The sequence below is a fragment of the Thalia democratica genome, chromosome 6, assembly GCF_965202585.1.
Source record: "Thalia democratica chromosome 6, ktThaDemo2.hap1.1, whole genome shotgun sequence".
Classification (NCBI taxonomy): Eukaryota; Metazoa; Chordata; class Thaliacea; order Salpida; family Salpidae; genus Thalia; species Thalia democratica.
In genome coordinates this window covers 22,351,914-22,372,096 of record NC_139170.1, presented here as the reverse complement: position 1 = coordinate 22,372,096, position 20,183 = coordinate 22,351,914, and the positions used below count along the sequence as shown (strand labels likewise).

Sequence of the window (20,183 nt, the reverse complement as noted above, 5' to 3'; positions counted from 1 at the left end):
TAAAAGTTCTTGTAAAAATGAATAACTATTTTTTAGTATGGAACCATCTTCTACTATACAAACAGTTGAAGTTGTTGCTGACGTTAACCCAATCGATGAATATCAAATAACAAACCAATCTCCTACTCAGTTTTATGTATACAACAATGTCATAAACTCTCCTTTAAATGGATATAAAATAATGAAAGACTCTTATAGTACAACTAACAACACTGAAAATATTGCTACTTCGAGTAAAACAACAGAAGAGTGCAGTACTTATAATTCTTCTAGTTTTATGTCTACGAAATCTCTTTCTACAACATCAGTATTGAATTCGTTTTCAAAGTCACCAAAAAGTATTTATAAAAATAAAAAGCTAAAAAAAGCTTGTAACATTATCAATAGTAGCAGAATTAACCAATCTTGTTTTAATAAAAAAAAAGGTGTTGGTATCCATGAAAAACAAAGATCTATTAACTTGGGTAAGTTAAAAGCTTTTATGGATAGTTGTTTTTGGTTTTTTATTGGCTTAGATTTTTATAAAATGTCGAATTTATTAATAAATCTTGTTTTAATGTTTAGCGAGTTGAATTTATGCTAATGATTTTAGTTTATAAAATTTCTAGATAACATTTAAGTGTATTTAAGCTTTCGTAAAAAGCTGTATTTCAATATGAAATTAGTAACTTTGATTCTTATGTTAATATTTGTAGTGGTTGTAATTGGTGTTTTGTTATGCTTTAAGGGATATAAAAAATACTTCAGTCTTATTTTTTTTCACGCGCTTGTTTACAAGTCTTGAGTTGATGATGAAGAGCTAAAAAAAGGTCTTAGGCGTTTTTAATGGCAGTTTTTTGAGAAATCTTGTCTGAGGAGGCTATAGTTTTTTATTTCTTTAAAGGGGGCCTTATGAAAAAAGGTTTAGGAAACCTTGGTTTTAGCAGGGTAACCAAACTTTTTTTCAAAAGGGTCCCCTTTGAAGAAGTAAAAAAAGCTATGACCCCCTTCAAAAAGATTTCTCAAAAAAAAAACTGCCATTAAAACCTTCTTTTAAATTTTTGCTCTTCACCGTTAACTACTTCTAGAAAAAGTATTAAACTATGGCCTTGTGGCTCCCCTTTTACGGCTTGTGGCCCCCTAAGTTTCCTAAATTGTTTCATAATATCTAGTATAAGTTTCAAAACTACCATTGAAAAGGCTTAAGACCTTTTTTTCTTGCAAGTTTTAAATTATGACCTCATGGCCCCTCTGTGGCAGTTTGCTACTGATCATGGCCCCCTTTGCTGCCTATGACCCCCTAAATTTCTGTAATGGCCCCCGAGGAGGCAACTTGGCCCAGTTTGAGATTACCTGGTCTAAAGACTTGTGGTCTGATGACCAACCTTATGTTAACTTAAGCATGTCTCACGGCAAAAAAGTCCAGGCTTAGGCTCTGTAGACTTTTACCAATGTTTTCTTTGATAGTATAGTATTTATAGTATGTTTAATACAGGGTTGCCAAAAAACCTGGAACTTGACAATTTAGGCTAAAAAAACCTGGAAAACTTGAAATTTGAGATTTTTGAAAAAAGAACCTGGAATTTTGAACAAAAATCACTAAAAACCTTGAATTATGAACAAAAATCATTTAAAAACCAGGAACTAAAAACAAATTTTCATGTTAAGTAGTAAAATTTCAATTTGGCACAAAAAATCAATTATATAGATAAAAGTGTTTTTTCATAATTAAAAATTGTTTTTATTAAAAAACACTTTTAAAATAGCTTTAAGATATCTTTTCAATGTATTTATACTATTTAACACATTTTTTACCTTTAACTTAATTTTAAACTAAATATAGATCCTAAAAGGTGTAGTTTTAAAAACCTGGAAGAACTTTTGAAAACCTGGAGAATATTTTCCTAAAACATTTGGCATCCCTGTTAATAGCAATAGTATATAAAAACATTTTTGATGTTTAACTCGGAGTTTTTGTTATACAAAGGAAAAAATGATATAGAAGATGATGAAGAGGACTTACATTTAAGCAACATTATTCCATCAGTTTTTAAGACATTTGTTGAAAGTAAAGCTAAACACAAGAAATGTGTATTTACTACAAGCAAAAGTGATGAAGAAGGATTTGAGGCTCATGTCAGCCTAAAACATAGGTTATAGAATATATATAATCTTACTAAGATGTAACGTTAAAAAGCGTTAAATCCTAGAGATCCTGATAAGCTAAGCTTATTGGAATAATACAACATATGTTTTTGTGTCAAAACTTTATTCCGACTAGCGGCGTTTCATTGCTCTGAAATAAATTCAAAAACAGTTCTACGAAGTTTAATACTACATGTTTAAATAAAACATGTAGTATTAAACTTCGTAGATCTTTTTTTAAATTTATTTGAGAGCAGTGAAACGCTGTTAGTCGGAATAAAGTTTTGACACAAAAAAATCTGTGGTATAATCTTATTAAAGTATATAAAAAATTAAAGAAAAATAAAAAAAAGTAAGTAAATGGCTACTAGTTTTAACTATAAGTTTAAAGCTTGATAATTAGTTATAACGTCATTACTGTAACAAAAAGTTGTTGTTGTTCAATTTTTTTTGGTGAAAAACTTATAATACTTACATGAGTGCTAAAAAACCTGGAAAAACCTTGAGTTTTTAACAATTTTAACATGTTAAGTAATATAATTTCAATTTGACTCAAAAAATCTATTCTATATAGATAATTTTTTTTGTCATCATCAATTTTTTTTTTTATATTAAAAAACTTATGTAAAGTGACTTTACAGTATCTTTTCAATGTTTTTATACTATTTAACACAGTTTCTTACCTTAAAATTAACTTAAAACTAAAGATAGATCCAAAAATGAGTATTTAAAAAAAACCTGGAGAAAATTTAGAAAACCTGGAAAAAATTTGCCAAAAACATTTGGCAACCCTGTACTTAATGTAATATGATTATTCGATTTTTCTCAAATAAAAAATATTTTTGTCTATTGCATATGAAATTATTTCTTAAAGACTATAAGAGAATAATTTTAAAGAGTATGTTAAGGGCATAGGGGGGGGGGGTCCACCTTGATTTTTACAAGTTAATGTCATTTTATAGAGTTTTATCTGAGCTGTCAGACATTTTTAACGGCTTGAAAAAGTCAAAGTAATTTTTGAGATATGAGCGATCAAAGTTGGTGACCTCAATAGGTTCCTAATAAAAGGCGCAAACTATAAACGCAAACAAAGAACATTTCACTAAAAATCTATCTCCTTCTTCTTTTTTCAAGCAATCTTCTTAAAATTTGCACAGAAAGTGTATTATTAAATTATAAAAAGATTGAATGCAGGATTTTCTTTAATTTTGAAAAAAAAAAAGACAATCTTTTTTTTTTTGGTTTTTTAATTCTATAAAAACTTGCTTGTAGTTTGTACTTCAAACTTTCATATAAGATCCAATGTTATTTAAAGAAAAAAATATGTCGCCCCCTTATGCCCTTAAAACGTTTGATGAGTATATTTGTTTTGTCCTTTATCTTCTTCATTGCTATCAAATTTATTTTACAGTTTATAATCTAAAATATGTTAACAATATGTTTATTTTAATGTTTCAAAAAGAAAATTTTATGCAGTTAGTGTTAATTAACATTTTTTTTTTACAATATTTGAAATTAATTCCAGCAAAAGAAAAGCATATTTGATAAAAATTTGCTTAAAAGTTTAATAACAATAACTACCATACCCTACCCCATACCCTAACTTTTATCAGCAAGTTTTTTAATATAATCTGAGCTTTAAACTAAAGTAGTAATTATAAACAAAAATATTATTGAAAATCACTATTTTCTATCAAAACCAAGTTTTAATTTTGAAACTTATACAAAATATAACTAGTCTTTTTTAAGCTTAACTTAATTTTAGCCAATGCTTTTAAATTGTATACTATTAGAATAAACATGTAGCTAATAAAATAAAGAAAGCACATTATATATTTAATGCAGTGAATTGTTAAAACTTGGAAAAGTAAGAAAGTCAAATGCTATAAGGAGAAAGCAATCAATAAAAAAGAAGCAAAAATGGGCATTAAAATCGTACGATCTTTAATATTTGTTTATAATTTAAACCTTAGTTTAAATAAGTTTATTATATTAAACTTACAGAAATACAGGACAGGAAAAGGGCCCGTTTACTTGTCCAATCTGCCAAGAAAAGTTTTCTATGATATCTATTTACAAAAAACACATGAAGGCCCATGAAAATGAAAAAGTTTGTGATGTTTTAAAGAATTAATTTAGTTAACTTAAGAATTTTAAAGTTTTTGATGTAAATAAAGTTAAATTGTTTGTAGCAAATATATAACTAAACTAAGTCTTTTATTAGTAATGTTAGAAAACTATGAACAAAGGGTTGCCAAAAAACATGGAATCCTGAAAAAACTTAGAATTAGTGAAATTTTGAAAATACCAAGAATTTTGAATAAAAATTACTAAACACTTTAAATTTTAAACAACTTTTACATGTTAAGTAGCAAAACTTCGATTTGAAACAAATATTTTTTTTTATCATCAATTTTTTTTACTAAAAACATATTTGAAGAAGTATTAAGATATCTTTTCAATGTCGTTATGCTATTTAACACAGTTTACCTTAAACTTAATTCTTAACTAAAAATAGAAACCCTAAAACTTGTAATTTTAAAAACCTGAAAGAAACTTTGAAAACCTGGAGAAAATTTGCCAAAAACATTTGGCAACCCTGTGAATAGTTATTTTATAAATTTAAAAAGAGTCAATAACAGCCTTTAAATTTAATATTTGTTTGAAATAATTATGTGTAGTTATTTAAAACTTTTATAATATAAAACTTTTTGTAGATGTATAAATGTGAAAAGTGCTCTGAATCTTTTGATTTGGAAGAAAATTTCAAAATTCATAAAGCTTTTCATTGGGAAAATACAAATGATAAGGGATATAAATGTCCGGTTTGTGATAGAAAATTCACAAGAGGAGCTAGTTTTAGATCTCACCTTCAAGTTCACATGAAAGATGAGGTTTTTACCATATCACACTTTTAAAACAAACCTTTTCAAATTGCATAAAGAAGTAATAAATTAATATAATTAAAAATATATATAGTTTGTCTTTTTGGCACATCATAAAAAAAATCTTAGCTTAAACAAATACTCTTCTTCAATGTTAGTTGTTGTTTTAACTTAATGTCAAAGTTATTAAATACATAAATTTATAGAAGTATAAAAAGTATAGGTATTTTGATACAGTTTCTTTAAGACACATGCAGTTTCTTCTCGAAGATTAGTAAGCACTTAGCATTTTTATCTAAAAATTTCTTCAAACAATGTTTCATATTTGTTTTTATTGTATTTTTTCAATTTACACTTATGCAATTTAAGTATACTTTATAATTTTAAAAGTTTTATGCAGTTTGACCATTGTTTTTATAGACAATGATTTGCACTGAATGTGGTGATGAGTTCACTAAGAGATCTCAGTTGATAGAACATATGAATCACCATAAAAAGGAACTACTTGCACTACAACAAACTCATCTAAATCAATCTTATGGCGAAATTATGAACACTTTTAATTGTTTGTACTAGTTTTTTTTTAGTAGATTAACTTAAAGGATTTAAAATTCAGTCAAGAATTAATTAAGAAAAAATGCTTGTAATTTCTATACTGACATTTTTGATAGTATTAAGTTTGATGTTGATAATATTTTTCTTACTTTTTTAAAACTTATGTTATTTTAAATTTTGTATATACACCTGTAATATTTGGTTAATACAGGGTTCATACACGTTCGACTAAATCAGTTTTTTTTGGAACTATTGGCAAAATTTCAGTTTTTTTCTCTTCAAATGCTAGAAAAAAGTGAATCAATTTATTACAAAAAGAATTATAAGCTTTATTCCATTAAAACTAAGGGGCCCGACATTGAAAAAGAGTACTGTCAACGCAAAATATTAACCAGTTTTTATACAATTAAAAAAAAGCTTTAGCTTTTGAGATATTGTGATTATTTTAAAAAGTTTCCGAGAAAATCGTATGGACCTCAAACTTTTAAGTTTGGATTTTCTCAGAATTTGAAAACATTGATAAAAGTCTATCTTCTTCTAGCTAAAAACCTCAAATTTTCAGATAACATTCTTTTTATAGTTATTTTGAAGACTTAAAGATAGGAATTTAAAAAATATTAAACACATAAAAATTTTTGATAACAAAGTAAAAATATTAGATTTTTTTAAATAAAATTTTATTAAAAAAAAAAATCTTGCACAAAAAGTCTTAAATCTTAGTAATGTAAAATTACTGGAAAATTTGAAAATGGTTGGTTAAAAAATGAAGAAGATATTTTTTTAGTAAAATAGTCTTTTCTCTCAGTTTTGGTTCATGCCTTCTACAAAGAATCTATTTAGCGCACCGAATTTGAGCGCTTATACCTCAAAGGTTAATTTGGATTTTGTTAAGCGGTCAAAAATTTTTGATAGCTGAGATAAAACTCTACAAAATAAAATCAACTTATAAAATCTTGACCCCTCACAGTGGACCCGCAACTTGAAATAGCAACATTTTTTTTGAATTTCTCTTTTAAAATTTTTTGGTAGAAAGCCAAGATTATTTAGCGCACCAAATACTTCAAACTAATCTAAAAAAATCCATCTATAACAAAAGTTATGCAAGTTTTCGTAAGACGATTCGAATTTTTTGGTTAGTTAATTTTTCGATGCCTTTAAAAATCGAAATTCGGCGGTTAAATAAAAAACTTTAAAAAAACTACTTTAACATAAATTTGTTTTATTGCTGTTTTCATAGTTTGAAAAAGGTGTTTTTAAGATTTGTTTGAAAAATTCATTTAATATTTTAAATAATTTTAAATTTTTTTTCTCGAGTTAAAAGATAAATATAAATGAAATATGTATTTTTCGAATGTTGTTTTATCGACATCCTAGTAAACTTCTAAAATTAAGAAATTTGAGCGCCTAGAAAAAATTAGCATTATATTTTGAAAATCCTCAGATTTAGCAGTTAAAAAAAACTATAAAAACCTTCTTGAGTACGCGATTTTTTCATAAGAGAGAAGCATTTTAGAAAGAATAGGCCGACTTGTTTTTCGAAAACACACTATAGAACCTATATTCTAAATTTTGATTAAATAATTCTAGTAGAATTTTTTTTTTGTTATTAAAACTTTTAATTTAGTATATACTATACATCTACAAGCTGTTTTATAAGTAAATTAACATACGACTTTGATTTTCTTATTTTTTTTTTTAATGCAAAAACATTTGAAATATAAAACAATGGTATGAGCAAAATCATTTTATAAGAGCTACTTTTATTAGACTCAGTAGTAGAGACCATATTAAGTTAAGTCCTTGTTAATATTTATAAGTATTGGTTTTTTATAAAAAATACTCCCTATCTCCAGTCAAACGCGATTTTAGTCCATAATGCCCCTATGGCCTTAAGTCAATATTGAAAAAATGCAAGATTTTAGAGAAGTTTGAGAATCAGTTTGTTTTATTTTGAATAGATTATTAAATTATGAAGTTCTTTTTGATTAAGCATTTGCAACCAAGCACTCTGTGAACTAGCACTCTGTAAGTAGAATGTTAAATATGCCAATAGCAATTGCATGACAATCTAAGTTCAGACAACTCAATTTCTTATGATATTTTTAGGGACTAGATCTAATAAAAAAATTATAACTGTTAAAGTAAATATGTGCTAGAAACTCCTTCTATTAATAAGCTACACTGTTTAAACCAAACTAATAGGCTACTTGGTTTCATTTAGTCATTAGCCTAGTTTGGTGCTGACCAACAAGGGTTTCGAAAATTCCAATCTAATTCGAGTATTTAACTTTGCAAAGTTTTGCGTACGAACCCTGATGTTAATAAGAAATTACTTTTTAAGACTTAAATTTATTAAAAAATGAGTATTTTCAAATAAAAACGATAAAATTGATTAATTTAAAGTTACAGTAAACCACTTTTTTTATTTCCAGTTTCAACGCTAAAAGATAGCAATCTAGCAAAAGATCAATCAAATTCACTTATTTTGAGTCGCAAAAGTAGTAGAACGCAAGTAAGAAAACGTAAAAAGGCTGGACCTTTTACTTGTACTTTCTGCCACAAACAGTTTCAAAAAGAAAGCCAGTATCAACGTCATTTGCGTATACATACTGGTAACTTAATACATATATAATTCATTTTAAATGGGATTCAAACATTTTTTTTACAAAATAACTATAACTTTTATATGAAAACTAAAAGTATAATGTATAATTATAGTTATTTAATTTTTGATTTTTAAAATTTTGGTAAATATTTTTTTCTCTTATTTTATCAAAATAAAAAAATTATAGTTAAGTTATGTTTCCCATAAAAAAATTATATTAAAATGAAAATAGCTTTCTTCTATATAGAGCTGTAAAAATTTGAAGAACATTGATAGAGCACAGTAGAATTTTTTTTAAGTTTTATGTTTTTGTTTATCAGTTTTGCACCTTCAAAAACCTATTAAACTTTCAATCTTTAAACACCTAAATCTTATAATCTTAAGTCATAATTCTATGTTATAGCAAATAAAAATATATAAAATAAGATAAATTTAAAATAAACCGAATTGTCACATTATCTTACTAATTAACAGCTATAGTTTTTTGCTCAAATTCGTACTAATTATTTATAAAAAAAATTTTAAATTTAAAACAATTTACAGTGTTTATGGATGACGTAGATACAATTTATCACAAAGTTAAGAATAGAATAATACTTCATTTGCTCAGAAATATTTTTTATTTCGAAATATTTAAAAAGTTTAAAATAAATTTTTGACGTAAAATGTTTAACAAAATGACTCGAATTATTTAAATTATAAGTTTGTATAAAGTGAACTGTACTCAATTTCTATAGTTTAATATTATTGAAACACTTATTAATATTTTGATAAAACTATTTAATTTTATATCATTAACTTGAATATTTGTAATCCAAATAGTTAATTTATAACCTATGTATTAGTTAAGGGCAAAGGGGGGAGGGTAAATAACTTTTTTCTTAATTTGATCTTATTTTGTTGAGTTTCAACTAAGCCACAAGTTGCTTTTTAAAGACTTTAAAATCAAAATACATTTTAAGATATAGCTGGTCAAAGTTGGAGACTACAATAGGTACAAAGTAGTTTTTTTTTTGTTTATTTTTTATTTAATTTAATTTTAAATTATAAAAAAAATCACTTCTGTCAGAAATTTCTAAATAATGCGAAGAACACTTTCTGAAAGTTTAAGATTGTTATATCAAAAAATGTAGGAGAAATTTTTTTTTTAGTGAATTCTAGTTATTTGTCATTTTAGTTTGCGGCTCCCATAAGGAACCTATTGAAGTCTCTGACTTAGCCCGGCTGTATTTAAAACTTATTTTGAATTTTAGAAATTTTAGAAAAGCAACCTGTAGCTTAATTTAAGCTTAAAAAAACAAGACTAAATTGTGAAAAAGGTGATTGACCCTCCAATGCCCTTAATAAATACTTAAGAAAACATATATTAGGTTTAAATTATAAGATGAAAATCACAAGATTTATTATGCAATAAAAAAAAAGTTAGTTTCAATTTTTTAACGTTAAAAGAAGAATAAGTTTAAAGTAGGGTTTCCAAAAATTGACAATAACGCCTCACTTGGGTGGTTTTAATATCTAAGTGGGCAAAAAAGAGCCTTGTTAAATCTACTTCCATTTTCTTTTATTTCATCAAAACTTAAGCTTGTTATTTGAATTTTGTTTTATGAGGTTAATTGAGTTTTATTGTAATTAAAGAAGAATAGTTAAATTTTTCTAAAATAAAAAATACTTAAATGTATTTTCTCGATAAAAAAAAGTTTAAACAAAATATTTTAAAAATATTTTCAAGCAAATTTCTTAATACTTAATTTTTTTTTCATCATAAAATGTATATCAGCTAAATGTCGTATAAAATGCTTCAGGTTTGTTTTTAAACTTGTTGGAATAGATTAAATAAAAATCCATGTTTTTTTTTGGTTGTTTTAATCTGTCTGTAGTAGTTACTTTTTTATTGTTGAACGCTCTTTTTTGATATAGAGTTTGTCTTTTATTCTTGCTTTTCATGCCTAGTGCATAAAAACCATTTTCCTATGTACAAAAAAAAAGTAAAATAAAGATAGATTAGTTTTCTATTGTAAATTATTTTAAATTCTATTTTGATGACCCTTTTTCGATAAATTTGAACAGCTTTTTAAACCTTTGTATAAAATTACTTATTTATTATATTAGTTTTAATATCATTATAGTTTTATAATTTTAATAAATTAATGAGATATTGTTTAAATACTCAACTAAAAATACATTCTATCAGGTTGCAATTTTTTTTACAACACAAAAAGTATAACTTTATCGACGAGTTATGGAAACTCTGGTTTAAAGAATCAACATCTAACTTCAATCTAATAACTATTTATTCAAGTTCATAAGTATCTTCACTATTAATATTTCAGCTTAGTACAGAAACCTTCCTTTTGAGTATGCTCTTTTATCACAAAAATCTGTTCAAAATATATTTTTAATTTAGACCAGTATTCTTGGATACGCTGTGTTCAAATTGCGTACTCAAAAGGAAGACTACCGTAACTAGACTTATAGAATTATCAAAAAGTCTATTTTTGTTCAGCATAAAATTATTATTATATATTTTAGTGATTTCTAAATGAGATTTTTATACGACAGGTGAAAAACCGTTTATCTGTGAAGTTTGTAATAAAGCTTTTAATCAAAAAAGTGCTTTGGAAACCCACAAAAAAAGCAAGCATAGAAATGAGCGTCCATTTAAATGCGATTTTTGTCCACAGGTAATTGAAAAAACTACGAACAATTTTATTTTCCTGTATTCATACATTAGTTTTAAACTTTATAGTATAAAAAACTAATTCTGAATAGGTTATGATAAAAATTTATAAATATAAAAGTTCAGTTTTAAAACTATTTTATTATGTAGTAAACATCTTGTTAAACATCTTTAAAATTAGTTTATGTTTTAAAACAAATCATATGTATTGAGTTAATTTATTTTGTTTGGATATAAATGATCATGACATTAATGCTTGATCAATAAAATAACAAATAAACATATATTTATTTGTAGTAAGTATTGTATGCACGTTTAATTTCATTGTACACTTTAAATAATTTTTACTATTGTAAATAAATCGTCTATAAAAGGTTTGATAAGAGTCTCATGTATACATTAATTTAATTGACAAATAAACAATTCTAAAAAATTATATAAATTGCAAAAATAATGAACAGACTTATTCGCAACGCGGTAATTTAATTACTCATATGAGACGAGTTCATATGGAAGTTGACCATTCTAATTACCAGTGTCAGCATTGTAGCTGCTCTTTCAAAAAAATTGGTAGCTTGAATGCCCACATGACAAAATTCCATCCTAGCGTTGATTGGAACTTTGTTAAGTATGTGTTTTTTGTTTAACTTTTATTTTTTTTAGTTTAAAAAAGTAGTTTCTCTGCAAGCTAAAAAGTCATATATTAAAAGAAAGTAAATACTAACATTTATATTTTTTACTGTACACCCATTTAAAGTTTTTTGTATCGTTTACACTCTGTGCTCTTTAGGAAATATAGGCTGATTTAGAAAAAAATAATTTAATTTGATAAATTAATGCTAGTTTTAGATTGAACCATTAACACCTTTTAGTTTGACCAAGTCTAAACAAAAAGTTGTACAAATGTTGGATGACTATTTCTATAAATATTTTTATTTAATTTTTACTTCTAACTTTCTGCGCAGTTTTACACACATGTTCTGCAATTTATTCATTTAGTTAAGGACATAAGGGGTCAAGTTTAATTTTGAAAAGTTATCCTATTTTTCAGAGTTATATCTTAGCTATTAGATACTACTTACCGCAACAAAGTTTAAAACGACAAACAAATTTTGAGAATAAGTGATCAAAATAGTGATATAAGATTAAATTGATTCTTTATGTAAGGCGAATTCTTACAATTTTACTAATTTTGAATTTTTTGTTAAGTAAAAACATAAAATAAAATATTGTACTAAAAGTTTTAAATTTGGTAAGAGTTATTACAAGAGAACTTAATAAGTTAAAAATTTACTTTTAGTAGATTAAGTATAAAAGTTATTATATTCTATGATGTTGTATTTTTTGTGACTAAATTAGAAACATAAAAACTAGATTGCTTTCTTATACTTTAAATTTAATAATTTAAAAAAACAGTTATATTTAGAAAGTTTGTTAATATTATCATTATTTTAACTAATTTTTTTTTGTTAAATTGTTAAAATACTAAAGCTGTTAAAGTTTCAAATTAACGTAATTGATTAAAATTTGAGCTTACTTGAGTTAAATTTAACTTGTCCATAACTAAAATGTTATTTGATGCAAAAAAAGTTAATTTATCTTATAATCTACAAATTTGATATTATCTTTTGGATTTTTTGACATTAGAAAAATAAAAATTACAGTATAGCGTATATTAGCTGAATAAATTATTTTTTTTGAAATAATTTAAAAACATAAATTTATTTTTTGAAAACTCATTAATTTTGTTACACATATTTTATTAGGTATCAAGCAGCAATGGTATATGACAAAAGTAAGTCAAAATTCTTACAAGATAGCAACTCATTTACTTTAAATCAGCAGTACAATGATAATGACTGTAGTCAAACACCACATGCACCACCAGTGACGATTGTAGAAAATAGTACTGACAATAACCAAATATCTCAAACAACTTTTATTACGTCTTCTCATTTTCCTTGTACAATAGTCGATACAGTTAGTACCACATGAAATACTTGTTTTTATAAAGTTCTAGCAAAAATTACTTTTTAATTTAGTAGGAAGACTTAATTAAAGCAGTACAGCAAATAATTTATTGTGAGCATATATTTATTTAAAAGCTTTTACAATATATTTTATTTCTAGAATAGCAAAGGCTCACATCATTCAGAAAATGTGATGAACACGTTTAATAAAGTTAATTATAGTAACGAGAAAACTAAAAAGACATGTTTCACATCTTTGCTAGCTACTGATCCAATAAACAAAAATTATTCTGATGAAATTAACAAACAAAGGTGTGTTTCTCCCGATTTTTATATTATGAATTCAGATGACACCGACAAATTTTTTGTTTCAACTTCCTCAAAAAAAGCAGCGCAGACAAACGGCCATGATGAAGTAATATTACGACCAGTAAGATTTCGTCATTCTGACTACCAAGAGGAATCTATTTCTAGCACTTTTCTTGACTTACCAGAAAGCTCACACGCTACTGATTTTGACAACTTGCTCAGTAATTTTCAGGTTTACGTACGTTTTGATTATATAATGTAAAAACAATAGATTGTGTTAAAAAAAACTATATTCATGATAGTTATAACTAATTTTTAGCATCGATAATTGTTTTTATAGCTATGTAAGTAATTTAAATAGTTTTGTAAAATGTGAGTGAAACTGTTTTACAGTTTAAAGTTCCGAAGTAGTTAGTTATTAGTTACTAAATACTAGTAATTATTGTTAATTTTTTTAAAATTTTTTCTTCTTATTTTGATATTCTTTGGTAAAAAGTAGTGAATTTGTTAAAGATATTTTATCATAACTTTTTCAAAGTTCACTAGACCATTTTTTATGTTAATTTAAACTAATATTTTCAAAATAAATATCCTACAGCCTGTTGAACTAGAATTGAATCCTACAAATAAAGATATACTGCATGAAAATGATATATTGAGTCAGGCTTTACATAATAATGGTATTAAGAATGATTTGACATCTCAATTAAACAACACGGTTTCAAAAGAGCAGGATTTGGAAAAACTATCATTAGAAGAAAATGTGAAGCTAATGGATGTTGAAGTACATATGATGTTCTAATTTATTTCAATAAGTTTAAATATCGAATTGCTTTCTTGTAGGTCTAACATCAGGTATAGGTATTCTATATGTCAGATTCGCACGAAGCTTCACTTTTTTTTTCAAATTTAGTCTTTATTTTTTACATAATTAGATAAACTTCTTCTTACTTTTTACCGCTTGTTAAATTCAAAGCAACTATTGAGATATAAGCGATCAAAGTTAAGCCTTCAATATGTTCTTTATGGGAGGCGCAAACTAAAAAGGCAAAAATATACTATTTCACTAAAAATCTTTCTCGTCCTTGAGTTTTCGAGCAATTAAAAAAAAAACTTTTTCAGAATAATCTTTAATAAGTTTTAAACATCTTGTAGGAAACAGATTTTTTAATTTTTGTAAAAAAATAGAAAGAATGAACAAAAAAAAGAAAAAAAATATTTTTCATAAAATTTTTCATGACTTTTTTTCAAAAATCGCTTCTTACATACAAATCATTTGTAATATTGAAAAGTACATTTCCTGAAAATTTGAATTAAATTGCTTATAAAATGAAGGAGGAGATAGAGTTTAAGTAAATTTTTAAAATTCTGTAAAAATCGGCCTTGATAATATTTGATTCCATACAGTTGTATCTGAATATTTTACAAAATTTATTATGTCTTAAAAGTTAATTGAAATTTTAATGTTCTATAAAAAGTATCATAATATATATAGTTTAAGCTTTGAAATAAGTGCCAATGTTGATTTTGTAAACAAAAAAAAAACAAGTGTTAGACCCCACTATGATCTTTTAAGTTTTATGATTATTTAAATTCTTAAGTAGAAATTTTAAGAAATATATTTTAAACAAGTAAAGATAATAAGTAATAAATTTTAATTTTATTTTTGCTCAAACCTAAACGACACTATTGAAAAAAGTTAGACTAAGTGGTATTTAAACTTGTATAAAGATAATCAAACAAAATAATTTTAATCCTAGTTGTTATACTATTGAAAAATAATATTTAAGTCACAATTTAAATTTTAATCATCAACAGAACTGTTTATCTTTATACAAGTTTAAATACAACTTAGTCTAACTTTTTTCAATAGTGTCGTTTAGGTTTGAGCAAAAATAAAATGAATAACTAAGAACAATATTAATATAAATACATTTGTGAAAAAAATGTCACTCTTGCAAAAGTTACACCCTGCATTTCTAATCCATTCTAATTCTAAAGACCATAATTAATTTTTTTAATACTTATTTAACATCAATATTTTATTTTTTTTGTAATAATAAATTAGTGAAATAAAATGGTAGTTAGTTATTTTAAATATGTTTTTTAAAATAGGGTGTTTTTTCGGAATTAAATAAAAAAGGGGATGAAGAAAATTCTTCTATTGTTGTACTTGACGCTGTTCAGCAACCAGAACATCAAAGTTATGAAATAATTGTTGATGAACAAGTTGAACCTCTTAACTCATTAAGACAAAATACATTTAAAGATGTTGTTAGGACTCAAAGATTACATGGTAAATATTCTGACTTATACATCAGTTTAAAAATTGTGTTACAGCATTAAGTATTTTAAAGTCGATTTTTTTTTCGGTTGCTTGTGCTAGATTCCTCATCAAATGTTTGTGTTCTACCAATATAAACTATTGTTAACTAACTTAAACCTAATTTATTGACTTCACTGAGTTAAATAAATTTTCAAACTAGCAGAAAATTATGGATACTGTAAAATCATGAAATTTGAAAACAAAAACGAAAAATAATTAAAAATCCTGTAGTTTACAAACCAAAAAAAAAAATCCAGGATTCACACTTCTCCAGTTTTTTCTTGGTTTCCCTAGATAACTGCAATATTACGAAAAAAACACTGGATTTCCCTGGATAAGTTTAAAAATTACTAAAAGACATTGGGTTTCCCTAGATTTATTTTTTGTCTAGTGCTAGATTAATTTCTAGAATATAATATGATGTGATGTTTTTTTACAAAATTTTGAGAGACAAAAAATAAAATTAAGCCTTTGAAAAGTATTTACTATATTCTATATTGTTGATCTACTTGAACACTGCTCCTGCAATCAGTTTTTTCAGTGTCTTATTATAAACACTAAAAACTGTATAAAATGTCCACAACAAAACTTTTAAGCAAAATTTAGTTTATGAAATATAAGTTAACTTTTATGATGATGAAACCATAATGGTATCAACTATTAACCTGCTAATAAATGTAAGTGAAAGAGAAATATAAACAGTAGTTTTCTGGCTCAAAAATGCTATGTACAGTAGATAATCGAAGGAAAAGTCCTGTGTACACCAGAATTTTATGTAGATACATTTGGTATAAAAGTATTATTTTTATTAATAAGTTTGCGAAGTTACACAAATATTTAAATTCTATTGATGAAGAATAATGAGAATAAAAAAAACATCTTTTAAAAGAAATAGCAGGGTTCGTGCGCGTCAGGCTAAATCAGTTTTTTTGAAAAAAGTTGAAAAACGTCAGGCTAAATCAGTTTTTTTATTAAAAATTTGAGAATCTCAGTATTTCTCAGTTCAAGTCCTTCAAAATTTTGATAAAAAACAAAGAGAAATTTTTAAAGATCAAATTGAGATGTGAATTTATTTCTAAATAAAATTTAGTTATTAAAGACAAAATCAGTCAGTATTTTTAAAAATAAATGGTTAAAACCTTTTGTTGAATCTCTAAAAAATTTCTAAGAATCTTAATTTTATAGATTTTATACGTGATAAATTGAAGATTCATAAAAAAATACAGTTTAAACATTACAGTTTAGTTTAACAACTTAGATCTTTGTTTGAATTCGTTTACATCAGCTATGTATTTCATAACTTAGTTGGTTGAACTGTTTTAACTTCTAATTTAAAGGCTTTATACCAAATACTTTTTAGATTAAAACTCTTAGCAGTTTATTCATATATTTTACTGTTTGTTTAAAGTTATTAGAGATATTTATAAGACTAAAACCTAGCTTTAAGATATAAGTATTAAGTTTTGTGGGTGTACAAATTTTAGGTACAATTAATTTTTCTTTACTAGAACAAAAATTAAAGGTTTTTTTTCAATTTAAGTGTAAGATTTTTAAATCTGATATGACATAAACAATCACTGTATTTATTTAGAGTTTAGAATTTATAATTATGTATCAATTTTAAGTATTAGTCAAAATACTATAATAAACATTTTTTACTTATATTAATACTCGTGTAAGCGTTTCATTTTAAACTTTAATAAAACACGACAATGCACGTCGTTTTATTATAAATCTTCTGGTTATAATGTTTTTACTTAGTGCTTAATTAAATTGAACACTTGTGTTTAGTAATATGTATTAAATTTTTACACTAGTGATAGATTAGATATAACACTTATTTTAAAACTTATCACTGAATTTGTTATGTTAAGGGCATAGGGGAAGGGTCAATCACCTTTTTGACAATTTAGTGTCAATTTTATTGAGTTGTAACTAAGCTATGAGTTGCTTTTTAAAGATTTTTAAAGCTGGTTGAAGTCGGAGACTTCAATAGTACTAATCAAGACCCACCAATACCTAAAACGACTTCTAAAGGGTGTTTTTTTCACTTAGAAAAGATGTCAGGCTAAATTGGTCTCAGTCAGGCTAAATGAAAAAAAATTCGCGCATGAACCCTGAAATAGTCTTCTAGCGGATAAAATTAAAAAAAAAATTTGGATTAACAAAAATTAGTGTGAACCCTGAGTATTCTGGAGTATTGAACAATTTTAATAGAAAATCATTGAATATCTGACTTCAGTATAAACAATCAGGGTTGCCACTTTACCTGGAATCCTGGAAAAACCTGGAATTTGACAATTTAGGCAAAAAAAAAAACCTGGAAAAACCTGGAATTTTTAACAATTTTAACATGATCAGTAGTAAAATTTCGATTTGACACAAAAACTCTATCATATAGATATAAAGTTTTTGCCATTATCAAAAAGTTTTTTTATTAAAAAAACACATTTGAAGTAGCTTTACAGTATATTTTCAATGTTTTTATACTATTTTACACAGTTTTCACCTTAAAGTTAACTTTAAATAAAAATCAGACCCAAAAATGTGTACTTTTAAAAACCTGGAAGAAATTCGGAAAACCTGGAAACATTTTTGAAAAAACGAGTGGCAACCCTGAAACAATTTTTTGTCTAAAATATTTTTATAAACTTTTTTAGTTGTTTAATGGGAATTTTAAAATGAAGTATAACTACAATAAATTGATATGTAACATCTATCAGTAAACAGAAATCGATCCTTTTTTAACTTTAAATATTTTATTAAGTTCCAAATTCTTACTTTTTATTAGACCAGAAATTTTGACACAAGCCAATTACAAATATTAAAAAACTAAAAGTATTTGCTATTAATACTACATATACCTTGTTAAGGAAATAGTATGTAAAACAAGTTTGAAAAAGCAATTATAATAAATACTAAATAATAATACTATAAATTACAATACAGTAATCTTTCTTTCAAATGCTATTCACTTTAAAACTCATCTATTATCTGTTTATGTTATTATTAGTATTTAATAAAGATCAGTTTAAAAATATATAAGAAATTTAAAATAAATAATCATTTAAACTACCTATTTATTTACCACTAAATAACATATATTCTATTTATATTATTTTATATTATACATATATTTACAATATATTCTGTGCAGATTAATAATTATCGATGAAAACAACTTGTATATAACTAGGATAGAAAGTATATTTGAGTTATGGTTGTGTTTTTGTACAGTTTTTTACTTCTCTAATTTCTACAATATTTTTAATTATATTATAAAGAATTCAAAATTTTGTAAACTATGTTTGAAATAAACGTATTTTAAACTAGTTATTTTGCACAGGACACTAATATTCAATACTTTTTTTTTTTGGCTATTATTTATTATATACAAGTAGAAAAAAGATTCACATGTTAACTAATGTTAAAATTCTAATATTAATGAAAGTTAAATTATTTGTTTTTACTAAAATGAAACATGAATCAGTTAATTAAATTATTTACAGTGTCACCTGGGTTATACCAGCAAACATCAAGTGGCTTTCTCAGTAAAGTTAAGAAAATAGGTGGCACCAAGTTTTTTTCTTGTCGGTTCTGTCTTAAACAGTTTAAAAAGCCTTCAGATCTTATTAGGCACATGAGGACGCATACCAATGAAAAGCCGTTTAACTGTCATCATTGCGACAAAAGTTTTGCAGTAAAAACTGGGTTGAAAAACCATATGAAAGTACACACTGGTGAAGGATACAAGTGTCATGTAAAAACTTTTTATTTTGTTATGTTTAAAGTACATTGAAAAGGTTACAGCTATACTAAGAAGTTAAAACTAAATTTTCACTTTATTTTAATTTATATTATTTAAATATAAGTTAAATTTTTTTTCATAATTACATTTATAATTTTTTTTTTACGTTTTTTACTTAATTAAAGTTTAACGTTTTGTGATAATTAAATAAAAAAATATTGAATTTTATAAAACATCTGAGCAGTTTTGATTAAATTAGTTTATTAAGTATCTATTCGTTTATATAGATTTGTGATAAGGTGATGACTCGGGCTTCAAGCTTAAAAGTTCATATGCGTATTCATACAAACGAGCGACCTTACAAATGTCGCTTTTGTCACTTGTCTTTCCGCACTATAAGTAATCGGTCATCGCATGAACAAAGTCACAAACGAGGTACACAACGTGTAAGAAGAACAAACCATCAAGTTGATAGTTAGTTAAAATATTTTTTTTTTAATGAAAAGTTAACGCAGACCTTATTTAACTTAAGTTAAACTTCAGCTTTATTTACCTAACATTATTCTATGTTTGTATACCTATGGTTTTAAATATAATACTTGTAATTCTCAGTTAAAGTTTTTGAAGATAAAATGTTAAATTTTTCATTCATATTTTATTTAAAAAACGGATTTCATTTAAAGGGATCATAATTACAAAAAACATATGTTTTTTTTAAATAAATTTTCAATCTTTTTAACCTTTCTAAATAAGTAATTTTTAATACTATGATAGTTCTATATTTATTGCAAACTAAAGGAAAAACAATATTCGTTAATAATATGTAGAAAATTATACAAAATTTTAAGTTTTTTCTTGACTCATTACTTTTCCTTGAAATACTTTTAGTTTTTGTCTTCAGCTAGCAAAAAGTAATAAACAGGTAAAAAACAGTAAAGTTAATTTTCACCTCAATGTTACACAGTTTGCTGCTAATATCACATT

At 25.0% G+C, this 20,183-nt stretch overlaps 1 protein-coding gene across 2 annotated transcripts in view; it reads left to right on the top strand.

The window, feature by feature from the left end:
- LOC145837789 (uncharacterized) overlaps positions 1-20,183 on the top strand; it is a 59,050-nt gene that overhangs the window by 6,639 nt on the left and 32,228 nt on the right. For both annotated transcript variants that reach the window (XM_082945234.1, XM_082945233.1), the window contains exons 4-18: positions 37-464; positions 1,967-2,132; positions 3,970-4,059; positions 4,129-4,234; positions 4,842-5,018; positions 5,430-5,574; positions 7,997-8,176; positions 10,729-10,850; positions 11,308-11,474; positions 12,613-12,826; positions 12,977-13,357; positions 13,724-13,909; positions 15,241-15,421; positions 18,961-19,211; positions 19,487-19,673. In XM_082945234.1, coding sequence (XP_082801360.1) covers positions 37-464; positions 1,967-2,132; positions 3,970-4,059; positions 4,129-4,234; positions 4,842-5,018; positions 5,430-5,574; positions 7,997-8,176; positions 10,729-10,850; positions 11,308-11,474; positions 12,613-12,826; positions 12,977-13,357; positions 13,724-13,909; positions 15,241-15,421; positions 18,961-19,211; positions 19,487-19,673 — 2,981 coding nt within the window. The remainder of the gene's footprint in view (positions 1-36; positions 465-1,966; positions 2,133-3,969; positions 4,060-4,128; positions 4,235-4,841; positions 5,019-5,429; positions 5,575-7,996; positions 8,177-10,728; positions 10,851-11,307; positions 11,475-12,612; positions 12,827-12,976; positions 13,358-13,723; positions 13,910-15,240; positions 15,422-18,960; positions 19,212-19,486; positions 19,674-20,183) is intronic.